This window comes from Heptranchias perlo, chromosome 37 (assembly GCF_035084215.1).
Source record: "Heptranchias perlo isolate sHepPer1 chromosome 37, sHepPer1.hap1, whole genome shotgun sequence".
NCBI classification, from domain to species: domain Eukaryota; kingdom Metazoa; phylum Chordata; class Chondrichthyes; order Hexanchiformes; family Hexanchidae; genus Heptranchias; species Heptranchias perlo.
The window spans coordinates 926,593-951,831 of NC_090361.1; the positions used below are offsets into that span (position 1 = coordinate 926,593).

At 45.0% G+C, this 25,239-nt stretch overlaps 1 protein-coding gene across 1 annotated transcript in view; it reads right to left on the reverse strand.

Moving 5' to 3' along the window:
• LOC137304231 (uncharacterized) overlaps nt 1-25,239 on the reverse strand; it is a 41,613-nt gene that overhangs the window by 2,460 nt on the left and 13,914 nt on the right. Inside the window, exon 6 of the mRNA XM_067972788.1 lies at nt 1,597-1,758. Within this exon, the coding sequence (XP_067828889.1) occupies nt 1,597-1,758 (162 nt within the window). The remainder of the gene's footprint in view (nt 1-1,596; nt 1,759-25,239) is intronic.

Below are 25,239 nucleotides of genomic sequence, written 5' to 3' on the forward strand. Positions count from 1 at the left end.
TCTGTTTTTGTAGTTTTTTTCTTTCTATTTATAGCCTCTTATACTGTTGTTCTTAGGATCACAGAAATTACAATGCAGGAGGCAATTTGGCCCATTTTACCTATGCTGGGGTGCTAGTTCTCAACTGGAGCAGTCAACTCTAATTCCATTTTTCTGTCCCTTTCCTGTATCCTTTTATATTCCTCCTTTTCCAATACTTATACAATTCTATTTTAAACAACGTTACAGTCTCTGCCTCAATAGCCCCTTCTGATAAGAGATTTCATGTTCTAATAACCCTCTGTATGAAAAAAAATCTTCTTTTACCTTTGTCTCGCTAAAGATAATCTTGAGTTTGTGTCTCTTGTTGAGTCTTACTTATATCTCTAATCTCTCATTCCTGGTATCATTCTATTGAGTCTTCACTACACCCTTTCCATGGCTCTAACATCTTTCCTATAATGGGGTGCCCAGAACTGGTTGCAATAGCCCAACCAATGTCTTGTACAAATTCAACATCACCTCCTTGCTCCTGTATATAAAGCCCATAATCCCATTTGCCTTTTTTTTGGGCCTTTTCGACTGACTCCCTCAATTCCTCCAATTTGTCAAGGATGTTGGCCTGGAATTTCCCATGGGGGTGCATTGCCGGCAGGTTAGGACGTCTACCCTCCATGGAGAGATCCCGACCCCTGGAGTCATTTGCATGTGGAATGTGGGCAGTCCAGACTCCGCTGGGGAGTTGTACCAGAATGGGGGTTGAAATTTGCAGCAGCAGGCCTTGGGTGCTGGCTGCATTGGGAGGAAGAGGCAGTCACTGAATTGCCTTCAAAAAATGTTTGTTTTTTCCTTGATGATGGTAGGGTCTATGCACAGCCATGCTCTGAGACCGCTTGCACTGGCCCCCCTTCATCGGAACCCCTGAGGCCCCCTTAAATTAACTTACAATGCTGGATGCTGGGGTCTAACAGTGTCCAATTGGAAATCAAACCTCCTCTCTGTGTTCCATAGAAAAATAGGAGCAGGAGTAGGCCATTCGGCCCTTCGAGCCTGCTCCGCCATTCAATATGATCATGGCTGATCCTCTACCTCAATGCCATATTCCCGCTCTCTCCCCATACCCTTTAATGCCTTTTGTGTCTAGAAATCTATCTAGCTCCTTCTTAAATATATTCAGTGATTTGACCTCCACAGCCTCCTGTGGTAGAGAATTCCACAGGTTCACCACCCTCTGAGTGAAGAAATTTCTCCTCATCTCAGTCCTAAATGTCCTACCCCGTATCCTGAGACTGTGACCCCTAGTTCTGGACCCCCCAGCCAGGGGAAACATCCTCCCTGCATCCAGTCTGTCTAGCCCTGTCAGAATTTTATATGTTTCAATGAGATCCCTTCTCATTCTTCTAAACTCGAGTGAATACAGGCCGAGTCGACCCAATCTCTCCTCATACGACAGTCCTGCCATCCCAGGAATCAGTCTGGTGAACCTTCGCTGCACTCCCTCTATCTAAACCTGGGACCTTCCTGCTCTGTAATGGTCAGCTATTTGCTAAATAAACATATTGAGCATTGGTGGAGCTGTATGGGGTGTCCATAGTTTCTAGCCACTTCACTACTCACTGATTATGATCATTCTGAAGCGTCTTTGCCCGATTACCCAATAATTATTATGCTGAATAGAAGGCCTATGTTTATGTTCATGTTCACGTTCGTGTTCGTGTTCATGTTCATGACCATTGTTGTGGTGCTTATTAGCCTGCTTCATCTTTTCTTGTTGTAAGTCTGAAAAAAAGGGAAAGGTTAATTTGAACAACAAATAAAACTTGAATAACTGACTGTAATAACATCAAGCAGGAATGTGAATATGGACAAAAAGCAAAAAACTGCAGGTGCTGGAAATTTGAAACAAAAACAGAAAATGCTGGAATCACTCAGCAGATCAGGCAGCATCTGAGCAGAGAGAGATATCAACGTTAACTTCTCTGTTCTCTCCACACATGCTGCCTGACCTGCTTTGTTTTTCCAGCATTTTTTCTGTTTTTGTTTCAGGTATGCGAATATGTGTGTGTGTGTGTGTGTCTGTCAGTGTTTGCTTCTGTCTGCACTTGAGACTGACGATTCTGACGTACACCTAGGAAAGTCAGTGACTACAAGAAAAGAAATACAAATCATTTTGAATTTTGGCGACACTTCGATAAAATCTATCAATGCTTTAAATATGAAACGGACCTTTTTTTAACAAGGAATTATCCTGCTCCATGCCATAGCTGGCCGCTTTGCAATCTGCATATGATTTTGGAACTGAGTTAGACCAAATAAGAGTAGCTTCCCCCCTCCCCCCACACACAGACAATAAGCAATGTTATGTTCTTTGGGCTGCATCTCTTCATAGCAATGTGTTCAGCTGCTGCCCATGTGGGGCACAGCATTGTCCAATAAGTAGCAGGACGCTGACATCCAATTGACCGACGGGTGGAAGATTGTGCTTGTTGTCTCCTCAAAACAATCTTTCTGTCTCTTAAATCTTTAATCCTATTTCTCAAAGCAATTTTCTTTCACTTTCACCCAATTTTCTTCTCTCCTGAAGGTACGTACTAATGATAGAATACAATTCCATGGGCACTTGCAGCTTTCCAGTACCTCATACAAATAACCTTTCTTTATGTGTGAGGCTGGACAGTGAGTGTTGGCAGGACATTTGATCATCGGGCATCACAGCCAAACGAGCTCCTGTTCCATACACACATTTTACAGTAGGTGGCACTGGATATTGATCAGAAGTGGCACTAAGGCCAATAGTTTTTTTTTATTCGTTCATGGGATGTGGGCGTCGCTGGCGAGGCCGGCATTTATTGCCCATCCCTAATTGCCCTTGAGAAGGTGCGGGTGATCTGCCTTCTTGAACCGCTGCAGTCTGTGTGGTGAAGGTTCTCCCACAGTGCTGTTAGGAAGGGAGTTCCAGGATTTTGACCCAGCGATGATGAAGGAATGGCGATATATTTCCAAGTCGGGATGGTGTGTGACTTGGAGGGGAACGTGCAGGTGGTGTTGTTCCCATGTGCCTGCTGCTCTTGTCCTTCTAGGTGGTAGAGGTCCCGGGTTTGGGAGGTTCTGTCGAAGAAGCCTTGGCGAGTTGCTGCAGTGCATCCTGTGGATGGTACACACTGCAGCCACTGTGCGCCGGTGGTGAAGGGAGTGAATGTTTTGGGTGATGGATGGGGTGCCAATCAAGCGGGCTGCTTTATCTTGGATGGTGTCGAGCTTCTTGAGTGTTGTTGGAGCTGCACTCATCCAAGCAAGCGGAGAGTATTCCATCACACTCCTGACTTGTGCCTTGTAGATGGTGGAAAGCCTTTGGACAGTCAGGAGGTGAGTCACTCGCCACAGAATATCCAGCCTCTGACCTGCTCTCATAGCCATAGTATTTATATGGCTGGTCCAGTTAAGTTTCTGGTCAATTCGGGATGTTGATGGTGGGGGATTCAGCGATGGTAATGCCATTGAATGTCAAGGGGAGGTGGTTAGTCTCTCTCTTGTTGGAGATGGTCATTGCCTGGCACTTATCTGGCACGAATGTTACTTGCCACTTATGAGCCCAAGCCTGGATGTTGTCCAGGTCTTGCTACATGCGGGCTTGGACTGCTTCATTATTTGAGGGGTTGCGAATGGAACTGAACACTGTGCAATCATCAGCGAACATCCCCATTTCTGACCTTATGATGGAGGGAAGGTCATTGATGAAGCAGCTGAAGATGGTTGGGCCTAGGACACTGCCCTGAGGAACTCCTGCAGCAATGTCCTGGGGCTGAGATGATTGGCCTCCAACAACCACTACCATCTTCCTTTGTGCTACGTATGACTCCAGCCACTGTCATCCCTACTGCTGCGGAGCTGAGATTCGCTAACTCAGCATAGACAAGGGAACCCTGAGCAAATAGACCCTGAGAACATCTGGTCTTTTTTTTATTCGTTCACGGGATGTGGGCGTCGCTGGCGAGGCCAGCATTCATTGCCCATCCCTAATTGCCCTCGAGAAGGTGGTGGTGAGCCGCCTTCTTGAACCGCTGCAGTCCGTGTGGTGACGGTTCTCCCACAGTGCTGTTAGGAAGGGAGTTCCAGGATTTTGACCCAGCGACAATGAAGGAACGGCGATATATTTCCAAGTCGGGATGGTGTGTGACTTGGAGGAGAACGTGCAGGTGGTGTTGTTCCCATGCGCCTGCTGCTCTTGTCCTTCTAGGTGGTAGAGGTCGCGGGTTTGGGAGGTGCTGTCGAAGAAGCCTTGGCGAGTTGCTGCAGTGCATCCTGTGGATGGTGCACACTGCAGCCACAGTGCGCCGGTGGTGAAGGGAGTGAATGTTTAGGGTGGTGGATGGGGTGCCAATCAAGCGGGCTGCTTTATCTTGGATGGTGTTGAGCTTCTTGAGTGTTGTTGGAGCTGCACTCATCCAGGCAAGTGGAGAGTATTCCATCACACTCCTCACTTGTGCCTTGAAGATGGTGGAAAGGCTTTGGGGAGTCAGGAGGTGAGTCACTCGCCGCAGAATACCCAGCCTCTGACCTGCTCTCGTAGCCACAGTATTTATATGGCTGGTCCAGTTAAGTTTCTGGTCAATGGTGACCCCCAGGATGTTGATGGTGGGGGATTCGGCGATGGTAATGCCGTTGAATGTCAAGGGGAGGTGGTTAGACTCTCTCTTGTTGGAGATGGTCATTGCCTGGCACTTATCTGGTGCGAATGTTACTTGCCACTTATGAGCCCAAGCCTGGATGTTGTCCAGGTCTTGCTGCATGCGGGCTCGGACTGCTTCATTATCTGAGGGGTTGCGAATGGAACTGAACACTGTGCAGTCATCAGCGAACATCCCCATTTCTGACCTTATGATGGAGGGAAGGTCATTGATGAAGCAGCTGGGCCTAGGACACTGCCCTGAGGAACTCCTGCAGCAATGCCCTGGGGCTGAGATGATTGGCCTCCAACAACCACTACCATCTTCCTTTGTGCTAGGTATGACTCCAGCCACTGGAGAGTTTTCCCCCTGATTCCCATTGACTTAAATTTTACTAGGGCTCCTTGGTGCCACACTCGGTCAAATGCTGCCTTGATGTCAAGGGCAGTCACTCTCACCTCACCTCTGGAATTCAGCTCTTTTGTCCATGTTTGGACCAAGGCTGTAATGAGGTCTGGAGCCGAGTGGTCCTAGCGGAACCCAAACTGAGCATCGGTGAGCAGGTTATTGGTGAGTAAGTGCCGCTTGATAGCACTGTCGATGACACCTTCCATCACTTTGCTGATGATTGAGAGTAGACTGATGGGGCGGTAATTGGCTGGATTGGATTTGTCCTGCTTTTTGTGGACAGGACATACCTGGGCAATTTTCCACATTGTCGGATAGATGCCAGTGTTGTAGCTGTACTGGAACAGCTTGGCTAGAGGCGCAGCTAGTTCTGGAGCACAAGTTTTCAGCACTACAGCTGGGATGTTGTCGGGGCCCATAGCCTTTGCTGTATCCAGTGCACTCAGCCATTTCTTGATATCACGTGGAGTGAATCGAATTGGCCGAAGACTGGCTTCCGTGATGGTGGGGATATCGGGAGGAGGCTGAGATGGATCATCCACTCGGCACTTCTGGCTGAAGATGGTTGCAAACGCTTCAGCCTTGTCTTTTGCACTCACGTGCTGGACTCCGCCATCATTGAGAATGGGGATGTTTGCAGAGCCTCCTCCTCTCGTTAGTTGTTTAATTGTCCACCACCATTCACGACTGGATGTGGCAGGACTGCAGAGCTTTGATCTGATCCGTTGGTTGTGGAATCGCTTAGCTCTGTGTATAGCATGTTGCTTCCGCTGTTTAGCATGCATGTAGCCCTGAGTTGTAGCTTCACCAGGTTGGCACCTCCTTTTTAGGTATGCCTGGTGCTGCTCCTGGCATGCTCTTCTACACTCCTCATTGAACCAGGGTTGATCCCCTGGCTTGTTGGTAATGGTCGAGTGAGGAATATGTCGGGCCATGAGGTTACAGATCGTGCTGGAATACAATTCTGCTGCTGCTGCCCCACAGCGCCTCATGGATGCCCAGTTTTGAGCTGCTAGATCCATTCTGAATCTATCCCATTTAGCATGGTGCTAGTGCCACTCAACACGTTGGATGGTGTCCTCAGTGCGAAGATGGGACTTCATCTCCACGAGGACTGTCATGGACAGATGCATTTGCGACAGGTAGATTGGTGAGGACGAGGTCAAGTCAGTTTTTCCCTCGTGTTGGTTCGCTCACCACCTGCCACAGGCCCAGTCTAGCAGCTGTGTCCTTCAGGACTCGGCCAGCTCGGTCAGTAGTGGTGCTACCGAGTCCCCCACCCAGAGTACATTTTGTGCCCTTGCTACCCTCAGTGCTTCTCAACATGGAGGAGGACTGATTCGATCAGCTGAGGGAGGACGGTAGGTGGTAATCAGCAGGAGGTTTCCGTGCCCATGTTTGACCTGATGCCATGAGATTTCATGGGGTCCAGAGTCAATGTTGAGGACTCCCAGGGCCACTCCCTCCTGACTGTATATCACTGTACCGCCACCTCTGGTGGGTCTGTCCTGCCGGTGGGACAGGACATACCCAGGGATGGTGATGGAAGAGTCTGGGACGTTGGCTGAAAGATATGATTCTGTCAGTATGTGGGACAGCTCTCCCAATTTTGGCACAAGTCCCCAGATGTTAGGAAGGAGGACCTTGCAGGGTCGACTGGGCTTGGTGTTTTGCCGTTGTCGTGTCCGGTGCCTAGTGGTCCGTCCGGTTTTATTCTTATTATGACTTTTCGTCGCGAGATTTTTACAACTGAGTGGCTTGCTAGGCCATTTCAGAATCAACCACATTGCTGTGGGTTTGGAGTTATATATAGGCCAGACCGGGTAAGGACGGCAGGTTGCCTTCCCTAAGGGACATTAGTGAACCAGATGGGTTTTTACGACAATCCGGTAGTTTCATGGCCACCATTACTGATACTAGTATTTTAATTCCAGATTTTTATTTAATTAATTGAATTTAAATTCGCTAGCTGCCGTGGCAGGATTTGAACTCATGACTCTGGATTTTAGTCCAGGCGTCTAGATTACTAGCCCAGTAACATAACCACTATGCTACCGTATCACTAGCTACCACAGTGGGCACTGCATTGAGCCACTGTGCTATTGGGGGACTCAAAACCATCCTCATGTCTGTCTGGCACACACGGCCCTCCTTCCATCCCCCCCACTCCATCCACTTCCACCAACACATAATGATTCGGGTTTTTATTTGGGTCCGAATGACATGTACCTGTAATTTCCAATGAACAACTTGCAGGTCAGCTAATTTTTTTCAACCGGCTGAAGATGCCAAGGATCTGACAACAATGTACCTGCCCACTTAGTTTTTGTACAACTTGGCTCTGATTTCTGTTTCATTAATACCATGCTGAAGTATAATATACTGAGTTTATATAACACATTGGGGAGAAGAACTGCTATGTATAGAGTGATGTAAATATGTTCATGGAGATTTCTTCTGGTTTGTACTTTTTTCTCAACACATTTACAATATTGCTGCACACAGCATTTCTTCCCTCTATGTGATAAGTACTCCACCCTGTTCATGGTGTACAGCATCTCTTCCAAACAAGGTACCAAACAGCTAATTACTCAGCGATAGCCAGCTGTAAAATCAGAACTCGTACCAAATAAATGACCTACTTCATTGTACTCCACTCCATACAAGAAAGCCCATCATAACAAGACTAAAGCTTCACTACTGAAAGCTCAAAAGTTGTTTAAATTTTGGATAAAATAACATGGAATTCAAACACATGCAGTTGTAGAATAGTCTATTGCAGTGTGAAAGAGACTGCTGACTCTATTTATTCATTCACTCACTAACAGTTTATGTGATTTTGTTCTCTTGTGGAATTAACATAACTTGAAAACAAAGAGTATCCTCTTATCAGTACGATAGGGTTGTCATGTTAATTAGTGGATGACTGATTGGAGGTGTATTGGTGGTTTGTGATTATGAGCTCAATCACTATAACCTATGATGATGACCACAGTTTAGTTAAGTTTGGAATGTTTTAGGCAAGCCAACGGTTCTCTGGTCAGTTCTGTGCCTGTGGTGGTAGCAACACCAAGGCACGCTTCCTTTGAAGAGACAGCAGAAACCATTAGGCCCTAGTATGAGATAGTGGGTGTCCTCAATGTCCCATAGATGGAGACATCAATCAGTGGCATTCTTCAGCCCTAATTAACAATGTCTCCATAAGTAATTGGATTTGTCTGCTTACCCTCCTCTTCCCACCATCTTGCCACCAGAAGTACTGTGCAAAATCATTGCTGTTAGTCTTCTAAATTGCTGCATTAATCAAGAAGCCCTCCTAGGTGCACTTCAACATTGTAAACTGCACTCACCCCTGGTTCCTGTAGAACTTCATGGCTGATGTTATCTTCACAGCTACTGTCAACGAGGTGGATTTCAAATGAGCATTTAACAGCTAATATCTATCGGTAAGCATGTCTCTGTTGAGTGACAGGCACCCCTCTTTTAAATCTAAGTAGTTCGGCCGTGACCTATACATTCTCTTGAAAAGACAATCTTTTCCAGACTCCCCATATCCCTCGATTCTCTCCCTCCACTGCAGTACAACAAAACATCTTCAACCAAAGCCAATACTGATCTGAGACTTTGGTGAACTCAGTAACATAGAGGAATATGTGCCAGCTGTATTTGAATGTACTTCAGTTGTGATTTTAACCTCACATGAAAAAACAAGCAAATTTAATGCAGAAAATGGCTGGTGCCTTTGTTTAGTCAGGTCTGTCCTCTCATAATTAGTTCAATTTTAGTTTTGGTCACTGCACAAATGCATTATGGCAACAATCAAAAACAATTGCACACTCTGCTTTTCGTCTTACCATTTTACCAACAAATGCACAAAAAGGTTAAAGTACACATGCATACACCGTGCGAATATGAGTATTACGATCACATAACCAATGACAATGTCTGGTACTCATTTTTTATTTACTAATCAGAAATGCAAAGAGCCAACACAGGCACAATGGGCCGAATGGCCTATTTCTGATTCTATGATTAGGAGGCGAGCTACAGCAGTCTGAAGTGAGCTTGTCCACTAAACTTCCCTCCCTCTTAGGAAGTGCCTTACCCAGAATCTATGGATTCTATTCCTGTAACTTAACCCATTCCATCGCACAGAGTGCTGGAGTAACAGCTGTTTCTTTTATTTTCCCTGTTTTGTTTTTCTAATCTAGATATATAAAATCTATTTTCCCCCAAGTTTTCTCCCCTCCCCTCTTGAAGGCGATACCTCTTGCTGCAATAGGTTCCAAACTGTTGCCCTCCAGTACCTCACCCAAGTATTCATTTTTCACATATGAATCTAGACAATGAGTGTGAGCAGGCTATATGTAATAATGACTGTCTTATTTCCTGAGAATGAAATGTGGATTATCTCTGAGAAACCTGCAGAGATTATATTCCACCCTTTAATCTGTTAGACCAGACGTTGTTGTGCACCAATTGCAAGGAGTACACTGTCCGCCAGTTAGCCATGGCACTTGTTGGGGGGAGAAACAGAACAAACTATGTCCAGGAATTATACAGTATCTGTTATAAAAATAACAATACATAGGAATGAATCCAGCCCTGTAACTTTATCTCAGACAATCAGAAATGAGTAATAATAGGCCTGAGCTTTGTTCTTGCATTACACTTTAAACTCACTCTGACAAAACTGTCACTTAGGAACACAGGAACAGGAGTGGGCCATTCAGTCCCTCGTGCCTGCTCCGCCATTTGATAAGATCATGGCTGATCTGTGATCTAACTCCATATACCTGCCTTTGGCCCATATCCCTTAATACCTTTGGTTGCCAAACAGCTATCTTTCACAGATTTAAATTTATCAATTGAGCTAGCATCAATTGCCGTTTGCGGAAGAGACTTCCAAACTTCCACCACCCTTTGTGTGCAGAAATGTTTTCTAATCTCACTCCTGAAAGGTCTGGCTCTAATTTTTAGACTGTGCCCCCTAATCCTAGAATCCCCAACCAGCAGAAATAGTTTCTCTCTATCCACCCTATCTGTTCCCCTTAATAACTGATAAACTTCGATCAGATCACCCCTTAACCTTCAAAACTCCAGAGAATACAACCCCAATTTGTGTAATCTCTTCTCATAACTTAACCCTTGAAGTCCAGGTATCATTCTAGTAAACCTACGCTGCACTCCCTCCAAGGCCAATATGTCCTTCCGAAGTTGCGGTGCCCAGAACTGCTCACAGTACTCCAGGTGCGGTCTAACCAGGGTTTTGTATAGCTGCAGCATAACTTCTGCCCCCTTGTACTCTAGTCCTCTAGATATAAAGGCCAGCATTCTATTAGCCTTATTGATTATTTTCTGCACCTGTTCATGACACTTCAATGATCTATGTACCTGAACCCCTAAGTCCCTTTGGACATCCACTGTTTTTAACTTTTTACCATTTAGAAAGTACCCTGTTCTATCCTTTTTTGATCCAAAGTGGATGACCTCACATTTGTCTACATTGAATTCCATTTGCCACAGTTTTGCCCATTTACCTAATCTATCAATATCGCTTTGTAATTTTATGTTTTCATCTACACTGCTTACAATGCCACCAATCTTTGTGTCATCGGCGAACTTAGATATGAGATCTATGCCTTCATCTAAGTCGTTAATAAATATTGTGAATAATTGAGGCCCCAAGACAGATCCCTGCGGGACTCCACTAGTCACATCCTGCCAATGTGAGTACCTACCCATTATCGCTACTCTCTGTCGCCTTTCGCTCAGCCAACTTCCTAACCAAGTCTGTACTTTTCCCTCGATTCCATGGGCTTCTATATTAGCTAACAGTCTCTTATGTGGGACTTTATCAGATGCCTTCTGGAAGTCCATATAAATAACATCCATTGACATTCCCCTGTCCACTACTTTAGTCACCTCTTCAAAAAATTCAATCAGGTTTGTCAGGCATGACCTACCTTTCACAAATCCAAGCTTGATCTCTCTGATTAACTGAAAATTCTCGAGGTGTTCAGTCATCCTATCCTTAATTATAGACTCCAGCATTTTCCCCAAAACAGATGTTAGGCTAACTGGTCTATAATTCCCTGGTTTCCCTCTCTCTCCTTTCTTAAAAAGCAGAGTGACATGTGCAATTTTCCCATCTAGAGGGACAGTTCCTGAATCTAGAGAACTTTGAAAGATTATAGTTAGGGCATCTGCAATGTGCTCACCTACTTCCTTTAAAACCCTGGGATGGAAACCATCTGGTCCTGGGGATTTGTCACTCTTTAGTGCTATTATTTTCTTCATTACTTTTGACAACTTTTCCTAAGACTCCCCAATCCCTTGCAGTTGTAGTATGCAGAGGAAAAAAAACACATTTTAAAATTGGTTGGAGGGGGCAGGTAATATCTACAAGTGATGTTCTAATTTTATACTAAAGAAATTCCATACCCACCCTTCTAGTTCGCTCTTAATGAAATATTCCCATATTCTCTCCCCACACCCATATCACCACCATAAAATCTTATTTTTGACATGTTTAAAGTGTAACTATTTTGAGACTATAATTGTTTTCCACACTTTCATACCATATTGAACTACTGGAGATCTCAGAGGATAGGACAGAAAAACGACTCTGGAGCCAACACCTCTCTCCCTGTCTATTCTAACTTTCTCTTCAGTAGGTCAACAGGCTGTGTAATAAAATATGTTAACACTGTGCTGTCAAGGGTTGTTACATTTATTAGGTGAGGGTTGACAATATTTTTTCTCTCACTTTGCACCCAGTGACACTTTCCATTTTATCGTCTTTCCTGAAGAATTGTAGTAATGAAATGAACACTTGGGGTCTTAGCATCAGACACCGTCTAAAGATATGAGATTGGGGCAGGGTATGACCATCTACACTGAAAATGAACAGCTATTGTTCAAACTAGGCATGGAACAGGTTACCCCGTAAAGGAAGAAGGAAAACAGATGTTGGAAGTTGGCCTAGCAATTGCAACACTGGAATGGTGAACTCTCAGTCAAGAGACACAAATTAAGAACCAAATGTTTACTGACATTTCCATGTAGTAGTCCCCTTGAAGGTGAGGTTGTCTGTCCTGGGCAGGTCATTTGGAGGAGGGAGGGGAAACTGTAAGGAGAGGGATGTCTTCCATTCCCATTGCGATGTCTTTTGAAGTAATCAAACCAAGGGAATGTTTTTGGCAGTGACATTGGAAATGCATGTAGGCTGCACCATCCATTCTGGTTTCATTCTGCTCAAAATGTTTCTGGCTATATTTTTTCACCACGTACTGTATCACAGCCCCTGCATTATTGACAGCTTCTTTTGTGACATCAAAATAAATATAATGAATGGCTTGGCAGGATCTGCAACCGAGCAAGGACTGTTTTTTTGTAGTTCAACTTTATATTCACTTCCAACACAGTCATTATATCTCCTCAGGTGGTTTCTCCTTTCATGCCCATATAGTCCCCAGGACATCATACTTAGTCCCCTTCTATTCATCATTCACAAGCTAGCCTTCATTTACAATATCTACAAACATGCGGTTAGCTTCCAGTTGTACAACGGCCCCTCTCCGCCAGCACGACTGACTCTAGGGCTGTTGCAATACTCTCCATCTGTCTGACATCAAGTTCCCTCAAGTTCTGAATGTTCCATAATTTGCTATAACTTAACATTAACAAAACTTAATCAATTATGTCCGGCTCCTATCAGCATCAATGGGGTCAACATTAACCCCCCCACCCCCCCAACGACTGGCAAGAGAGGGTAGCTTAAAAATGAAAATATTGGGGAACACGTCCCCAACCTGGCGTGTACGCGTCTGCTGCAATTCTTATGGTGGCGGGTTGCTTGGTGTGCCCGTGTCCTGTCTGGAGAGGCAGGACACTTCAACAACAACAGCAACAATTTGCAATTATATAGTGCCTTCCTTACAATATTTAAATCAGGCTACCACAGTGCAATTGGGAGCCTGATTTAAATTTAACAGTTGGTGTCCGGGTTTCTGAGGACTCGGGAAACCCGGCAGCGAAATGGAGAAGGGAGCAGCCAGCTGCAGAAAGTAAGTGCCTTTTAGAGCACTTCTTGTGGGCCAGGAGAAACTGGAGTGATCCTCCCGGCCCCTCAAGCAAACTTGCGGCCTGCCTTCTGCCGATTGTGGCGTCACCTCGCTACTGTGATCGGCCGAAACCCCCACCCCAACCTCGGATCTCGAGCCTGCTGCCCCACAATCTGCCGAGCGCCCCCCCTCCAACCCCCGATCTCAAGCTTCCTGCCCTGCGATCTGCCGACCCCCCATTCTCCAACCTCGATCTCAAGCCTCCTGCCCCGCGATCTGCCAACAAACCCCTTCAAGACCCGATCTTTCCCTCTCTCCCTCCCGAGCTCTGCTATAGTAAAACTAAGTTATAGTCCAACAATTTTATTTGAAATTCACAAGCTTTCGGAGGCTTCCTCCTTCCTCAGGTGAATGTTGTGGAAATAAAATCCTCGAACCCTTCGCATTTATAAATCACAGAACAATGCCTGGTGATTACAGATAGTCTTTCCAACTGCCCGTTGCCACGGCAATTACAGTGTGCAGACAGAGAGGTGTTACCTAAAAGGCCACCGAATATACAAACCACCAAAAAAAAAGAGGCAGAAACATAGAAAAGACAGCAAATGACCCGTTATATTAAAAACAGATAACATATGTTCGCTGGTGGGGTTACGTGTAGCGTGACATGAACCCAAGATCCCGGTTGAGGCCGTCCTCATGGGTGCGGAACTTGGCTATCAATTTCTGCTCGACGATTTTGCGTTGTCGTGTGTCTCGAAGGCCACCTTGGAGTATGCTTACCCGAAGGTACCGACGGTGGCTGAATGTCCTTGACTGCTGAAGTGTTCCCCGAATGGGAGGGAACCCTCCTGTCTGGCGATTGTTGCGCGGTGTCCGTTCATCCGTTGTCGCAGCGTCTGCATGGTCTCGCCAATGTACCATGCTCTGGGGCATCCTTTCCTGCAACGTATGAGGTAGACAACGTTGGCCGAGTCACAGGAGTATGAACCATGCACCTGGTGGGTGGTGTCCTCTCGTGCGATGGTGGTATCTGTGTCGATGATCTGGCATGTCTTGCAGAGGTTACCGTGGTAAGGTTGTGTGGTGTCGTGGACGCTGTTCTCCTGAAAGCTGGGTAATTTGTTGCGAACGATGGTCTGTTTGAGGTTGGGTGGCTGTTTAAAGGCGAGTAGTGGAGGTGTGGGGATGGCCATAGCGAGGTGTTCGTCGTCATTGATGACATGTTGAAGGCTGCGGAGAACATGGCGTAGTTTCTCCGCTCCGGGAAAGTACTGGACGACGAAGGGTACTCTGTTGGTTGCGTCCCGTGTTAGTCTTCTGAGGAGGTCTATGCGATTTTTCACTGTGGCCCGTCGGAACTGTCGATCGACGAGTCGAGCATCATATCCCATTCTTACTAGGGTATCTTTCAGCGTCTGTAGGTGTCCATCGCATTCCTCCTCGTCTGAGCAGACCCTGTGTATTCGCAGGGCCTGTCCATAGGGGATGGCCTCTTTGACGTGGTTAGGGTGGAAGCTGGAAAAGTGGAGCATCGTGAGGTTGTCCGTGGGCTTGCGGTAGTGAGGTGCTGAGGTGCCCGTCTTTGATGGAGATTCGTGTGTCCAAGAAAGAAACTGATTCTGAGGAGTAGTCCATGGTGAGCTTGATGGTGGGATGGAACTTGTTGATGTTATCGTGTAGTCTCTTTAGTGATTCCTCGCCGTGGGTCCATCGAAAGAAAATGTCGTCGATGTATCTGGTGTATAGTGTTGGTTGGAGGTCCTGTTCAGTGAAGAAGTCCTGCTCGAACTTGTGCATGAAAATGTTGGCGTATTGGGGTGCGAATTTGGTCCCCATGGCTGTTCCGTGTGTTTGGGTCAAGAACTGGTTATCGAAGGTGAAGACATTGTGATCCAGGATGAAGCGGATGAGTTGTAGGATGGCGTCTGGAGATTGGCTGTTGTTGGTGTTGAGTATTGATGCTGTCGCAGCGATGCCGTCATCGTGGGGGATACTGGTGTAGCGTGCCGAGACGTCCATCGTGGTGAGAAGTGTTCCTGGTTCAACTGGTCCGTGGGTACTCCTGTGACTCGGCCAACGTTGTCTACCTCATACGTTGCAGGAAAGGATGCCCCAGAGCATGGTACATTGGCGAGACCATGCAGACGCTGCGACAACGGATGAACGGACACCGCGCAACAATCGTCAGACAGGAGGGTTCCCTCCCAGTCGGGGAACACTTCAGCAGTCAAGGACATTCAGCCACCGTCGGTACCTTCGGGTAAGCATACTCCAAGGTGGCCTTCGAGACACACGACAACGCAAAATCGTCGAGCAGAAATTGATAGCCAAGTTCCGCACCCATGAGGACGGCCTCAACCGGGATCTTGGGTTCATGTCACGCTACACGTAACCCCACCAGCGAACATATGTTATCTGTTTTTAATATAACGGGTCATTTGCTGTCTTTTCTATGTTTCTGCCTCTCTCTCTGTTTTTTTTTGGTGGTTTGTATATTCGGTGGCCTTTTAGGTAACACCTCTCTGTCTGCACACTGTAATTGCCGTGGCAACGGGCAGTTGGAAAGACTATCTGTAATCACCAGGCATTGTTCTGTGATTTATAAATGCGAAGGGTTCGAGGATTTCATTTCCACAACATTCACCTGAGGAAGGAGGAAGCCTCCGAAAGCTTGTGAATTTCAAATGAAATTGTTGGACTATAACTTGGTGTTGTAAAATTGTTTACAATTGTCAACCCCAGTCCATCACCGGCATCTCCACATCATAGTAAAACTAATCAGGAAGGAAGTATTTCCCAGATTTCCCTGTCATACACCACACCTCCATCCTCCACAACCACCACAGAAATCTCAAATTCTGAATTTTTTATCTTCTGACATGCTGAAAGATTTACTTTTTGACTATAATTGTTTTTCACACCTGAAAACATCTCTTCAAATGACCTATAATGTGGCATTCTGTTCCTATATTGGCTTCTGCTTTCACCATCCATGTCCCATACAAGGTCTTCATTTCGATAAGCAGGATCTGAAATGAAAGATTTGACAACTGTACCATCAAGATTTGTTACACTTATAGGCGAGAGATCAGCTTCCTCTCACATGTTGTACCCAATGACACTACCCATGGGATTACTGTATTTCTCAACACATTGAGACAATTGAAATAGAAGACCAAGTTACAGTCTCAAGTGATGTTTGTGCTTACAGTGAACTTGTTTGTCTTGGGCATGTCATCTGGGGCAAGGAAAACTGTCTAGAAAACGATCCTTTGATTTCAATTTAAGTTGATGCAAGGGATGGCATGAATACTGTTTGTGGAGATGTCTATGGGCTGGATAATTCCACTATCCTGACCAAGGCAGACAGGAATCAGGGAAAAGACATAACAGACAAAGAAAAAGATGGAGACAGAAAATAAAATCAGAGTGTGCTATGGAGCGAGTAGTAGAAAATAGGGAGAAATAAAATGTAGAGAAAAGTTTCATGTGATGTGAAAGAAAACGGCCTAGTATGACAAGATGTGGAGATGCCGGTGATGGACTGGGGTTGACAATTGTAAACAATTTTACAACACCAAGTTATAGTCCAGCAATTTTATTTTAAATTCACAAGCTTTCGGAGGCTTCCTCCTTCCTCAAGTAAATGAGGAAGGAGGAAGCCTCCGAAAGCTTGTGAATTTAAAATAAAATTGCTGGACTATAACTTGGTGTTGTAAAATTGTTTACAATAGTATGACAAGAGCAGCTGAACAACGGGTCTCACTATAGTCAACTACTGTACTTTGTAACAGACTGACCAGAAGCTAAATCTCATGGCTCAACAGCTTGATGGAATGATATAGATCAACATCATGAGGTTTCCTCCCCATCCGGTTTCTCCTCGTCTCCTGAGACGCAATTCACATTGGCATCAGTTCTATGGGCGCTAGCATCCATCCAGCACATCACTAAAGTGGCCATTCTTCATGTGGGAACGTAGACAGTGAGCACCAGCAGATTATTCAACTGTGGTGGGCATCAGAGCTGAGTCCAATCCTGTGTTCACCCGATACATATGCACTTTCCTGCAGTGGTCACTGGATAGCAATCAGGAGCAGGGTCCGTGGCTCATTTTCTCCTTCTTGGCCATAGGGTGTTGCGCCTAACTGTAGTGTCCCTATTGCCACTCCACCTGAGATCATCCAGCTCAGCACAGAATAAGAATCGAACGGAGGATCTTCTGGTTTGACTGGTTCAGTTGCATGCTTTGTTTACCAATTGAACTTCTGGGAAGTTTTAACATCCCAAAGTTTTCACTAGCAATACCTACCCAATGGTTTCAATTGCCTTTATAAAGTTAACATTAGCAGTGCATTGAGCCTCAGTGTCCTTGTGTGAGCATGAATTATGCAGTTTCCGCTGAGTGGTAAAAATGCTATTTTTTGTGATTACATATGATATATTGCTGTAGACCATAAGTGAAACTATCCAATTAAACAGATTGATAAAATCAGACAAACTAACTAGCTCAACAATCAGACCTGACTCATTTGACCTTTGTTAATGACTTTGGCCCATTGATGAGGGGACAGGGCTCAAATCCCAAACTAAAGAATATTAGACCACAATATGATGAGAAGGGGATTGGTCAGTAGGGAGTTTTGTATGTGCAGTGTGAACTCCTTTCAAACAATGAGGAAGATCACACTTGTTGTAGACAATCCTACTTCTTGTTCTTTTAACCTCCACATATAAACAAGAGTATGCCAAAGTTAAGCAGGAACTGGTTGTGGGACTCTTAAGGTCTGCATATTCAGGCTGTTTTTAGCATAATTAGTAAATACTTGGGGCTCAATTTTGAAATGGTGGCGGGTTGGCAGCAGGGTAGTGAACATGCGTGTGGCAAACCTGCATAAACAAAACATACTGTTTCCGATGCGATCACATCGTAATTGATGGTGATTAATGTGCTCTCCGGGTTTCGCACCCGGCAGCCAGCCTGATTGACAGGCTGGCTGCCGTCAGGAGCTGCAACGCGGCGGGGGGGGGGGGGGGGGGGAGGAGAGAGAGCGAGACGTCATCTGGCGCTGGAACAGAAGATTGGGAGGGGGAGGGGGAAGATCGGGGGGGGGGAGGGGGAAGATCGGGGGGGAGAGAGGAAGATCAGCAGGGAGAGCGGAAGATCGGGATGAAGAGGGGAAGATTGGGGGGACATTGGGAGGGGGTGAAGAGGGGGAGATCGAGGGACACGGGGGGTGAAGAGGGGAAGATTGGGGGGGGTGAAGAGGGAAAGTTCGAGGGGACATCGGGGAGTGAAGAAGGGGAGATCGGAGAGGGAGACATTGGAGCAGGGTGGAAAGATAGGTTGATTTTATGTTTTAACTTCATGCAATGGTTTTTTATTTAATTTATTTTGTTTCTTTTTGCCTGATCTGGCGTGAATTAGAAGCCGTGGGAAAGCCGCCCAGGTAAGTTAAAAATCGTTCCAACTACCTAATATAATAAAAAGGAAAAAGCAGGAACTAAGTGTCACAAAACATATTTTGAAAGTTCTTTATCTGAATGCACATAGCATTCGTAACAAAATGGACGAGTTAACGGCACAAATAACTACGTATGGGTATGATCTTGTGGCCATTACAGAAACATGGCTGCAGGGTGACAACGACTGGGAATTAAATATGCCAGGGTGTTTAACAATCAGGAAGGACAGGCAGGAAGGAAGGGGAGGTGGGGTGGCTATGTTAATAAAGGAAGGAATCACTGTAATACAGAGAAATGATATTGGGACAAAGGATCAGGATAATGAAACAGTTTGGGTAGAGATAAGGAATAATAAGGGGAAAAAAACACTCATGGGCGTAGTATATAGGCCTCCGAATAGTTGCAATTCTGCTGGAAGAAGTATTAATCAGGAAATAGTCGGGGCATGTAATAAGGGAACATAGAATCATAGAAGTTACAACATGGAAACAGGCCCTTCGGCCCAACATGTCCATGTCGCCCAGTTTATACCACTAAGCTAGTCCCAATTGCCTGCACTTGGCCCATATCCCTCGATACCCATCTTCCCCATGTAACTGTCCAAATGCTTTTTAAAAGACAAAATTGTACCCGCCTCTACTACTGCCTCTGGCAGCTCGTTCCAGACACTCACCACCCTTTGAGTGAAAAAATTGCCCCTCTGGATCCTTTTGTATCTCTCCCCTCTCACCTTAAATCTGTGCCCCCTCGTTATAGACTCCCCTACCTTTGGGAAAAGATTTTGACTATCGACCTTATCTATGCCCCTCATTATTTTATAGACTTCTATAAGATCACCCCTTAACCTCCTACTCTCCAGGGAATAAAGTCCCAGTCTGTCTAACCTCTCCCTGTAAGTCAAACCATCAAGTCCCGGTAGCATCCTAGTAAATCTTTTCTGCACTCTTTCTAGTTTAATAATATCCTTTCTATAATAGGGTGACCAGAACTGTACACAGTACTCCAAGTGTGGCCTCACCAATGCCCTGTACAACTTCAACAAGACATCCCAACTCCTGCATTCAATGTTCTGACCAATGAAACCAAGCATGCTGAATGCCTTCTTCACCACCCTATCCACCTGTGACTCCACTTTCAAGGAGCTATGAATCTGTACTCCTTGATCTCTTTGTTCTATAACTCTCCCCAACGCCCTACCATTAACGGAGTAGGTCCTGGCCCGATTCGATCTACCAAAATGCATCACCTCACATTTATCTAAATTAAACTCCATCTGCCATTCATCGGCCCACTGGCCCAATTTATCAAGATCCCGTTGCAATCCTAGATAACCTTCTTCACTGTCCACAATGCCACCAATCTTGGTGTCATCTGCAAACTTACTAACCATGCCTCCTAAATTCTCATCCAAATCATTAATATAAATAACAAATAACAGCGGACCCAGCACCGATCCCTGAGGCACACCGCTGGACACAGGCATCCAGTTTGAAAAACAACCCTCGACAACCACCCTCTGTCTTCTGTCGTCAAGCCAATTTTGTATCCAATTGGCTACCTCACCTTGGATCCCATGAGATTTAACCTTATGTAACAACCTACCATGCGGTACCTTGTCAAATGCTTTGCTGAAGTCCATGTAGACCACGTCTACTGCACAGCCCTCATCTATCTTCTTGGTTACCCCTTCAAAAAACTCAATCAAATTCGTGAGACATGATTTTCCTCTCACAAAACCATGCTGACTGTTCCTAATTAGTCCCTGCCTCTCCAAATGCCTGTAGATTCTGTCCCTCAGAATACCCTCTAACAACTTACCCACTACAGATGTCAGGCTCACTGGTCTGTAGTTCCCAGGCTTTTCCCTGCCGCCCTTCTTAAACAAAGGCACAACATTTGCTACCCTCCAATCTTCAGGCACCTCACCTGTAGCGGTGGATGATTCAAATATCTCTGCTAGGGGACCCGCAATTTCCTCCCTAACCTCCCATAACGTCCTGGGATACATTTCATCAGGTCCCGGAGATTTATCTACCTTGATGCGCGTTAAGACTTCCAGCACCTCCCTCTCTGTAATATGTACACTCCTCAAGACATCACTATTTATTTCCCCAAGTTCCCTAACATCCATGCCTTTCTCAACCGTAAATACCGATGTGAAATATTCATTCAGGATCTCACCCATCTCTTGCTATAATTATGGGGGATTTTAACTATCATATTAACTGGACAAATCAAATTGGGCAGGGCAGCCTTGAGGAAGAGTTTATTGAGTGTATTAGGGATGGATTTCTTGAGCAGTATGTAACTGATCCTACGAGGGGGCAAGCAACCTTGGACCTGGTCCTGTGTAATGAGCCAGGATTAATTAATAATGTCCTAGTTAAGGATCCCCTTGGAATGAGTGACCATAACATGGTTACATTCCATATCCAATTAGAGGGTGAGAAGGTTGGTTCTCAAACAAGCGTACCGAGCTTGAATAAAGGAGACTATGATGGTATGAGAGTGGAATTGATCAAAGTGGACTGGGAAAATAGATTAAAGGGTAAGATGGTACATGAGCAGTGGTGTTCATTTAAGGAGTTATTTTACAACTTTCAAATAAAATATATTCCACTGAGGAAAAAAAGGGTGTAAAAGAAATGACAGCCATCCGTGGCTAAGTAAAGAAATTAAGGATAGTATCCAACTAAAAACAAGGACATATATGGTAGCCAAACTTAGTGGGAGGATAGAAGATTGGGAAGTCTTCAAAGGACAGCAAAAAGTAACTAAAGGATTGATTTAAGAAAGGGAAGATAGATTATGAAAATAAATTAGCAAAAAATATAAAAACAAATAGCAAGAGATTCTATAGTTATATAAAAAGAAAAAGGGTGGCTAAGGCAAAAGTAGGTCCCTTAGAGGATGAGACCAGGAAATTAATGGTGGGAAACATGGAGATGGCAAAAATGCTGAACAAATATTTTGTTTCAGTCTTTACGGTAGAGGACACTAAGAACATCCCAACACTGGACAAACAGGGGGCTCTAGGGGGGGAGGAGCTAAATACGATTAAAATCACTAAGGAATTGGTACTTAGTAAATTAATGGGACTCAAGGCGGATAAATCCCCTGGACCTGATGGCTTACATCCTAGGGTTTGAGGGAAGTGGCAGTGGGGATTGTGGATGCTTTGGTAATAATTTTCCAAAATTCTCTGGACTCGGCAAAGGTCCCGGCAGATTGGAAAACTGCTAATGTAACACCCTTATTTAAAAAGGGTAGTAGGCAGAAGGCTGGAAATTATAGACCAGTAAGCCTAACATCTGTGGTGGGTAAAATTTTGGAGTCTATTATTAAGGAGACAGCAGAATATTTGGATAAACATAATTTAATAGGACAAAGTCAGAATGGCTTTACGAAGGGGAAGTCATGTCTGACAAATTTGCTTGAGTTCTTTGAGGACATAACGTACAGGGTGGATAAAGGGGAACCAGTGGACGTAGTGTATTTAGACGTCCAGAAGGCATTCGACAAGGTGCCACATAAAAGATTATTGCTCAAGATAAAGAATCACTGGATTGGGGGTAATATTCTGGCATGGGTGGAGGATTGGTTATCGAACAGGAAGCAGAGAGTTGGGATAAATGGTTCATTCTCGGACTGGCAACCAGTAGCCAGTGGTGTTCCGCAGGGGTTGGTGCTGGGTCCCCAACTCTTTACAATCTATATTAACGATTTGGAGGAGGGGACCGAGTGTAACATATCAAAGTTTGCAGATGATACAAAGATGGGAGTGAAAGTAGAGAGTGAGGAGGACATAAAAAACCTACAAGGGAATATAGACAGGCTGGGTGAGTGGGCGGAGATTTGGCAGATGCAATACAATATTGGAAAATGTGAGGTTATGCACTTTGGCAGGAAAAATCAGAGAGCAAGTTATTATCTTGATGGCAAGAGACTGGAAAGTACTGCAGTGCAAAGGGATTTGGGGGTCCTAGTGCAAGAAAATCAAAAAGTTAGTATGCAGGTGCAGCAGGTGATCAAGAAGGCCAACGGAATGTTGGCGTTTATTGCTAGGGGATAGAATATAAAAACAGGGAGGTATTGCTGCAGTTATATAAGGTATTGGTGAGACCGCACCTGGAATACTGCATACAGTTTTGGTCTCCATACTTAAGAAAAGACATACTTACTCTCGAGGCAGTACAAAGAAGGTTCACTCGGTTAATCCCGGGGATGAGGAGGTGGACATATGAGGAGAGGTTGAGTAGATTGGGACTCTACTCATTGGAGTTCAGAAGAATGAGAGGCGATCTTATTGAAACATATAAGATTGTGAAGGGGCTTGATCGGGTGGATGCTGTGAGGATGTTCCCAAGGATGGGTGAAACTAGAACTAGGGGGCATAATCTTAGAATAAGGGGCTGCTCCTTCAAAACTGAGATGAGGGGAAACTTTTTCACTCAGAGGGTGGTCGGTCTGTGGAATTTGCTGCCCCAGGAAGCTGTGGAAGCTACATCATTGAATAAATTTAAAACAGAAATAGACAGTTTTCTAGAAGTAAAGGGAATTCCGGGTTACGGGGAGCAGGCAGGAAATTGGACATGAATTTAGATTTGAGGTTAGGATCAGATCAGCCATGATCTTATTAAATGGCGGAGCAGGCTCGAAGGGCCGATTGGCCTACTCCTGCTCCTATTTCTTATAATATATCACAAGTAAAGTGCCTTAGGTACATTTGGCTCTTTAACTATCATTCCGCCGGCTTTAATTACCTGCGAGACTTCCGGATTCGGGACGCTTGCACGCACACAGGCGCGTCCTTGGGGAACTCGGAAGTCGGCGAGTTGGAGCCAGCTTCCGAACTCGAACAGGATTTCCCCAATTTTTGGAGCCTCCCCCACCCCCCAATGCACCAGCAATTTCCCAGGAAAATCAAGCCCTTGATGTTCTGAGCTATCAGACAATAATGCATACAATCCCCTCGAGGTAGCTGCTTTATGGATAGCTTTAATAGCAGCATTCTGCATGTTAGTCTATGTGTTGGTAACTGCATTGTGGAATGAATTCTGACTTTCCTCAGTGGGTTCTCCCTTGCCAGAAAGTAACACAAGAAGATGCACTCTACTACCCAATTTGCTAACCTGAAATAAAATTGGTTGGATTAACATAAATTTGGATCTATGTACATCGAAAGTCAAAGGCCCGATTTTAACCCTGCCCAACTGATGGGAACGGGACGGGCGAGTGGTTAAAATAGGGGTAGAGTACTTACTGACATGCTCAAGAGGGCCGCCATCTTAACAGTGCAGTTTTTGGAGTCGGCTGAGACAGAATACATGTCAATTGGGGTCCTATAATGCAATTAGCACTCTTTCGCCATTTTAATGCAAAACTGCGTAAGTCCCGACCAGTGCCCAACCCATCAATAAAACCTCGCGGGATTGATCTCTCAGCCACTCAAGCATTATTTAAAGGTGTTCACACCTGCAGGAAATTGGATCAGAGGGTCTTTGTGCTATTTGGATTGCCAGGAGGGCTTCCAGATCACATCTTTCTCATATTTTTCACCTTATCATACCATCAGTGAGCTTTACTTGCTTATCATGGGTGCTATTATTGCTAGTTTCATTTGAATGGAGGAACACTTGGAGGAAGAGGAACAACAGCAGTAGCTGTGCTTTTATAAGACATCAGGTGATGGGGCTACTCGTAGGAGGCCATAACCAGCACACAGGGTGCACAGGCTAAGAGTCACTTTCTTGGATCTATCCGAGGAGCAATGCATCAGGAGGCTGCCCTTCTCCAGACAGGCTGTTTCAGACTTCTGCAGCCTCCTGCAAAGTCTTCTGCAAAAGTCTTTAACAACAATCTTCTTCAGATAATGTGCAGTTCAAAGTTGTATATTCAAGAGTCTTATGTTCATATTTACACAGATCATTCATCTACGTCCCAAATGGAGATTGAATCTTCAAAGAATGTATCATCATGCCTGAAGAGGCACAAAATAACTTGGAAGATGCGGAGGAAGCGAAGAGGATGGAATCTTGCAGTTTTGGAGATTCAACATTCAAAGGGAAAAAATAAATTGAGGAAAAAAATGCAGTGACAGCATCACCCACTGAACCACCTTGCAAAAGGTTGAGAACATCTAAAGAAACATCTAAAAAATGTAAAGAAACACAGGAGCCACATGGCTGAGGAGTTGGACCCTCTACTCACTCTCCTCAGAAATTGAGAGGAAGGGAAAGAGGAAATGCCTCAAGCACTGAAAATACTATGGTTGCTACGCATGCATGGTACACACCAGCTATGTAGGGATATTTTATCCTCCCATAACAGCACACAAGTTGAACCGTTAGCTAATTAGATTGGTTCTGTTGTCAACCTGCTAACTACATTGGCCTACAACCAGTGTTGTTGGAACATTCTCCCATGCCAGTGTACTTGGAAGCTGAGCAGTGGAGAATTCTTCTCACAAATCATATTCCCAGAATTGTACTTCGAGTAGTGTTGACAAGAGTGATAATCAGTAGCGAAGTTAAACTCCTTTTTGTAACCTTTTTAAATTGCAGATTTTTAAAATAAGACGTTGATTATTGTCACTTCTGCTTCTAACTCATCAATGATGAAAAATTGGTGACTGCAGTATCTCAAAATAA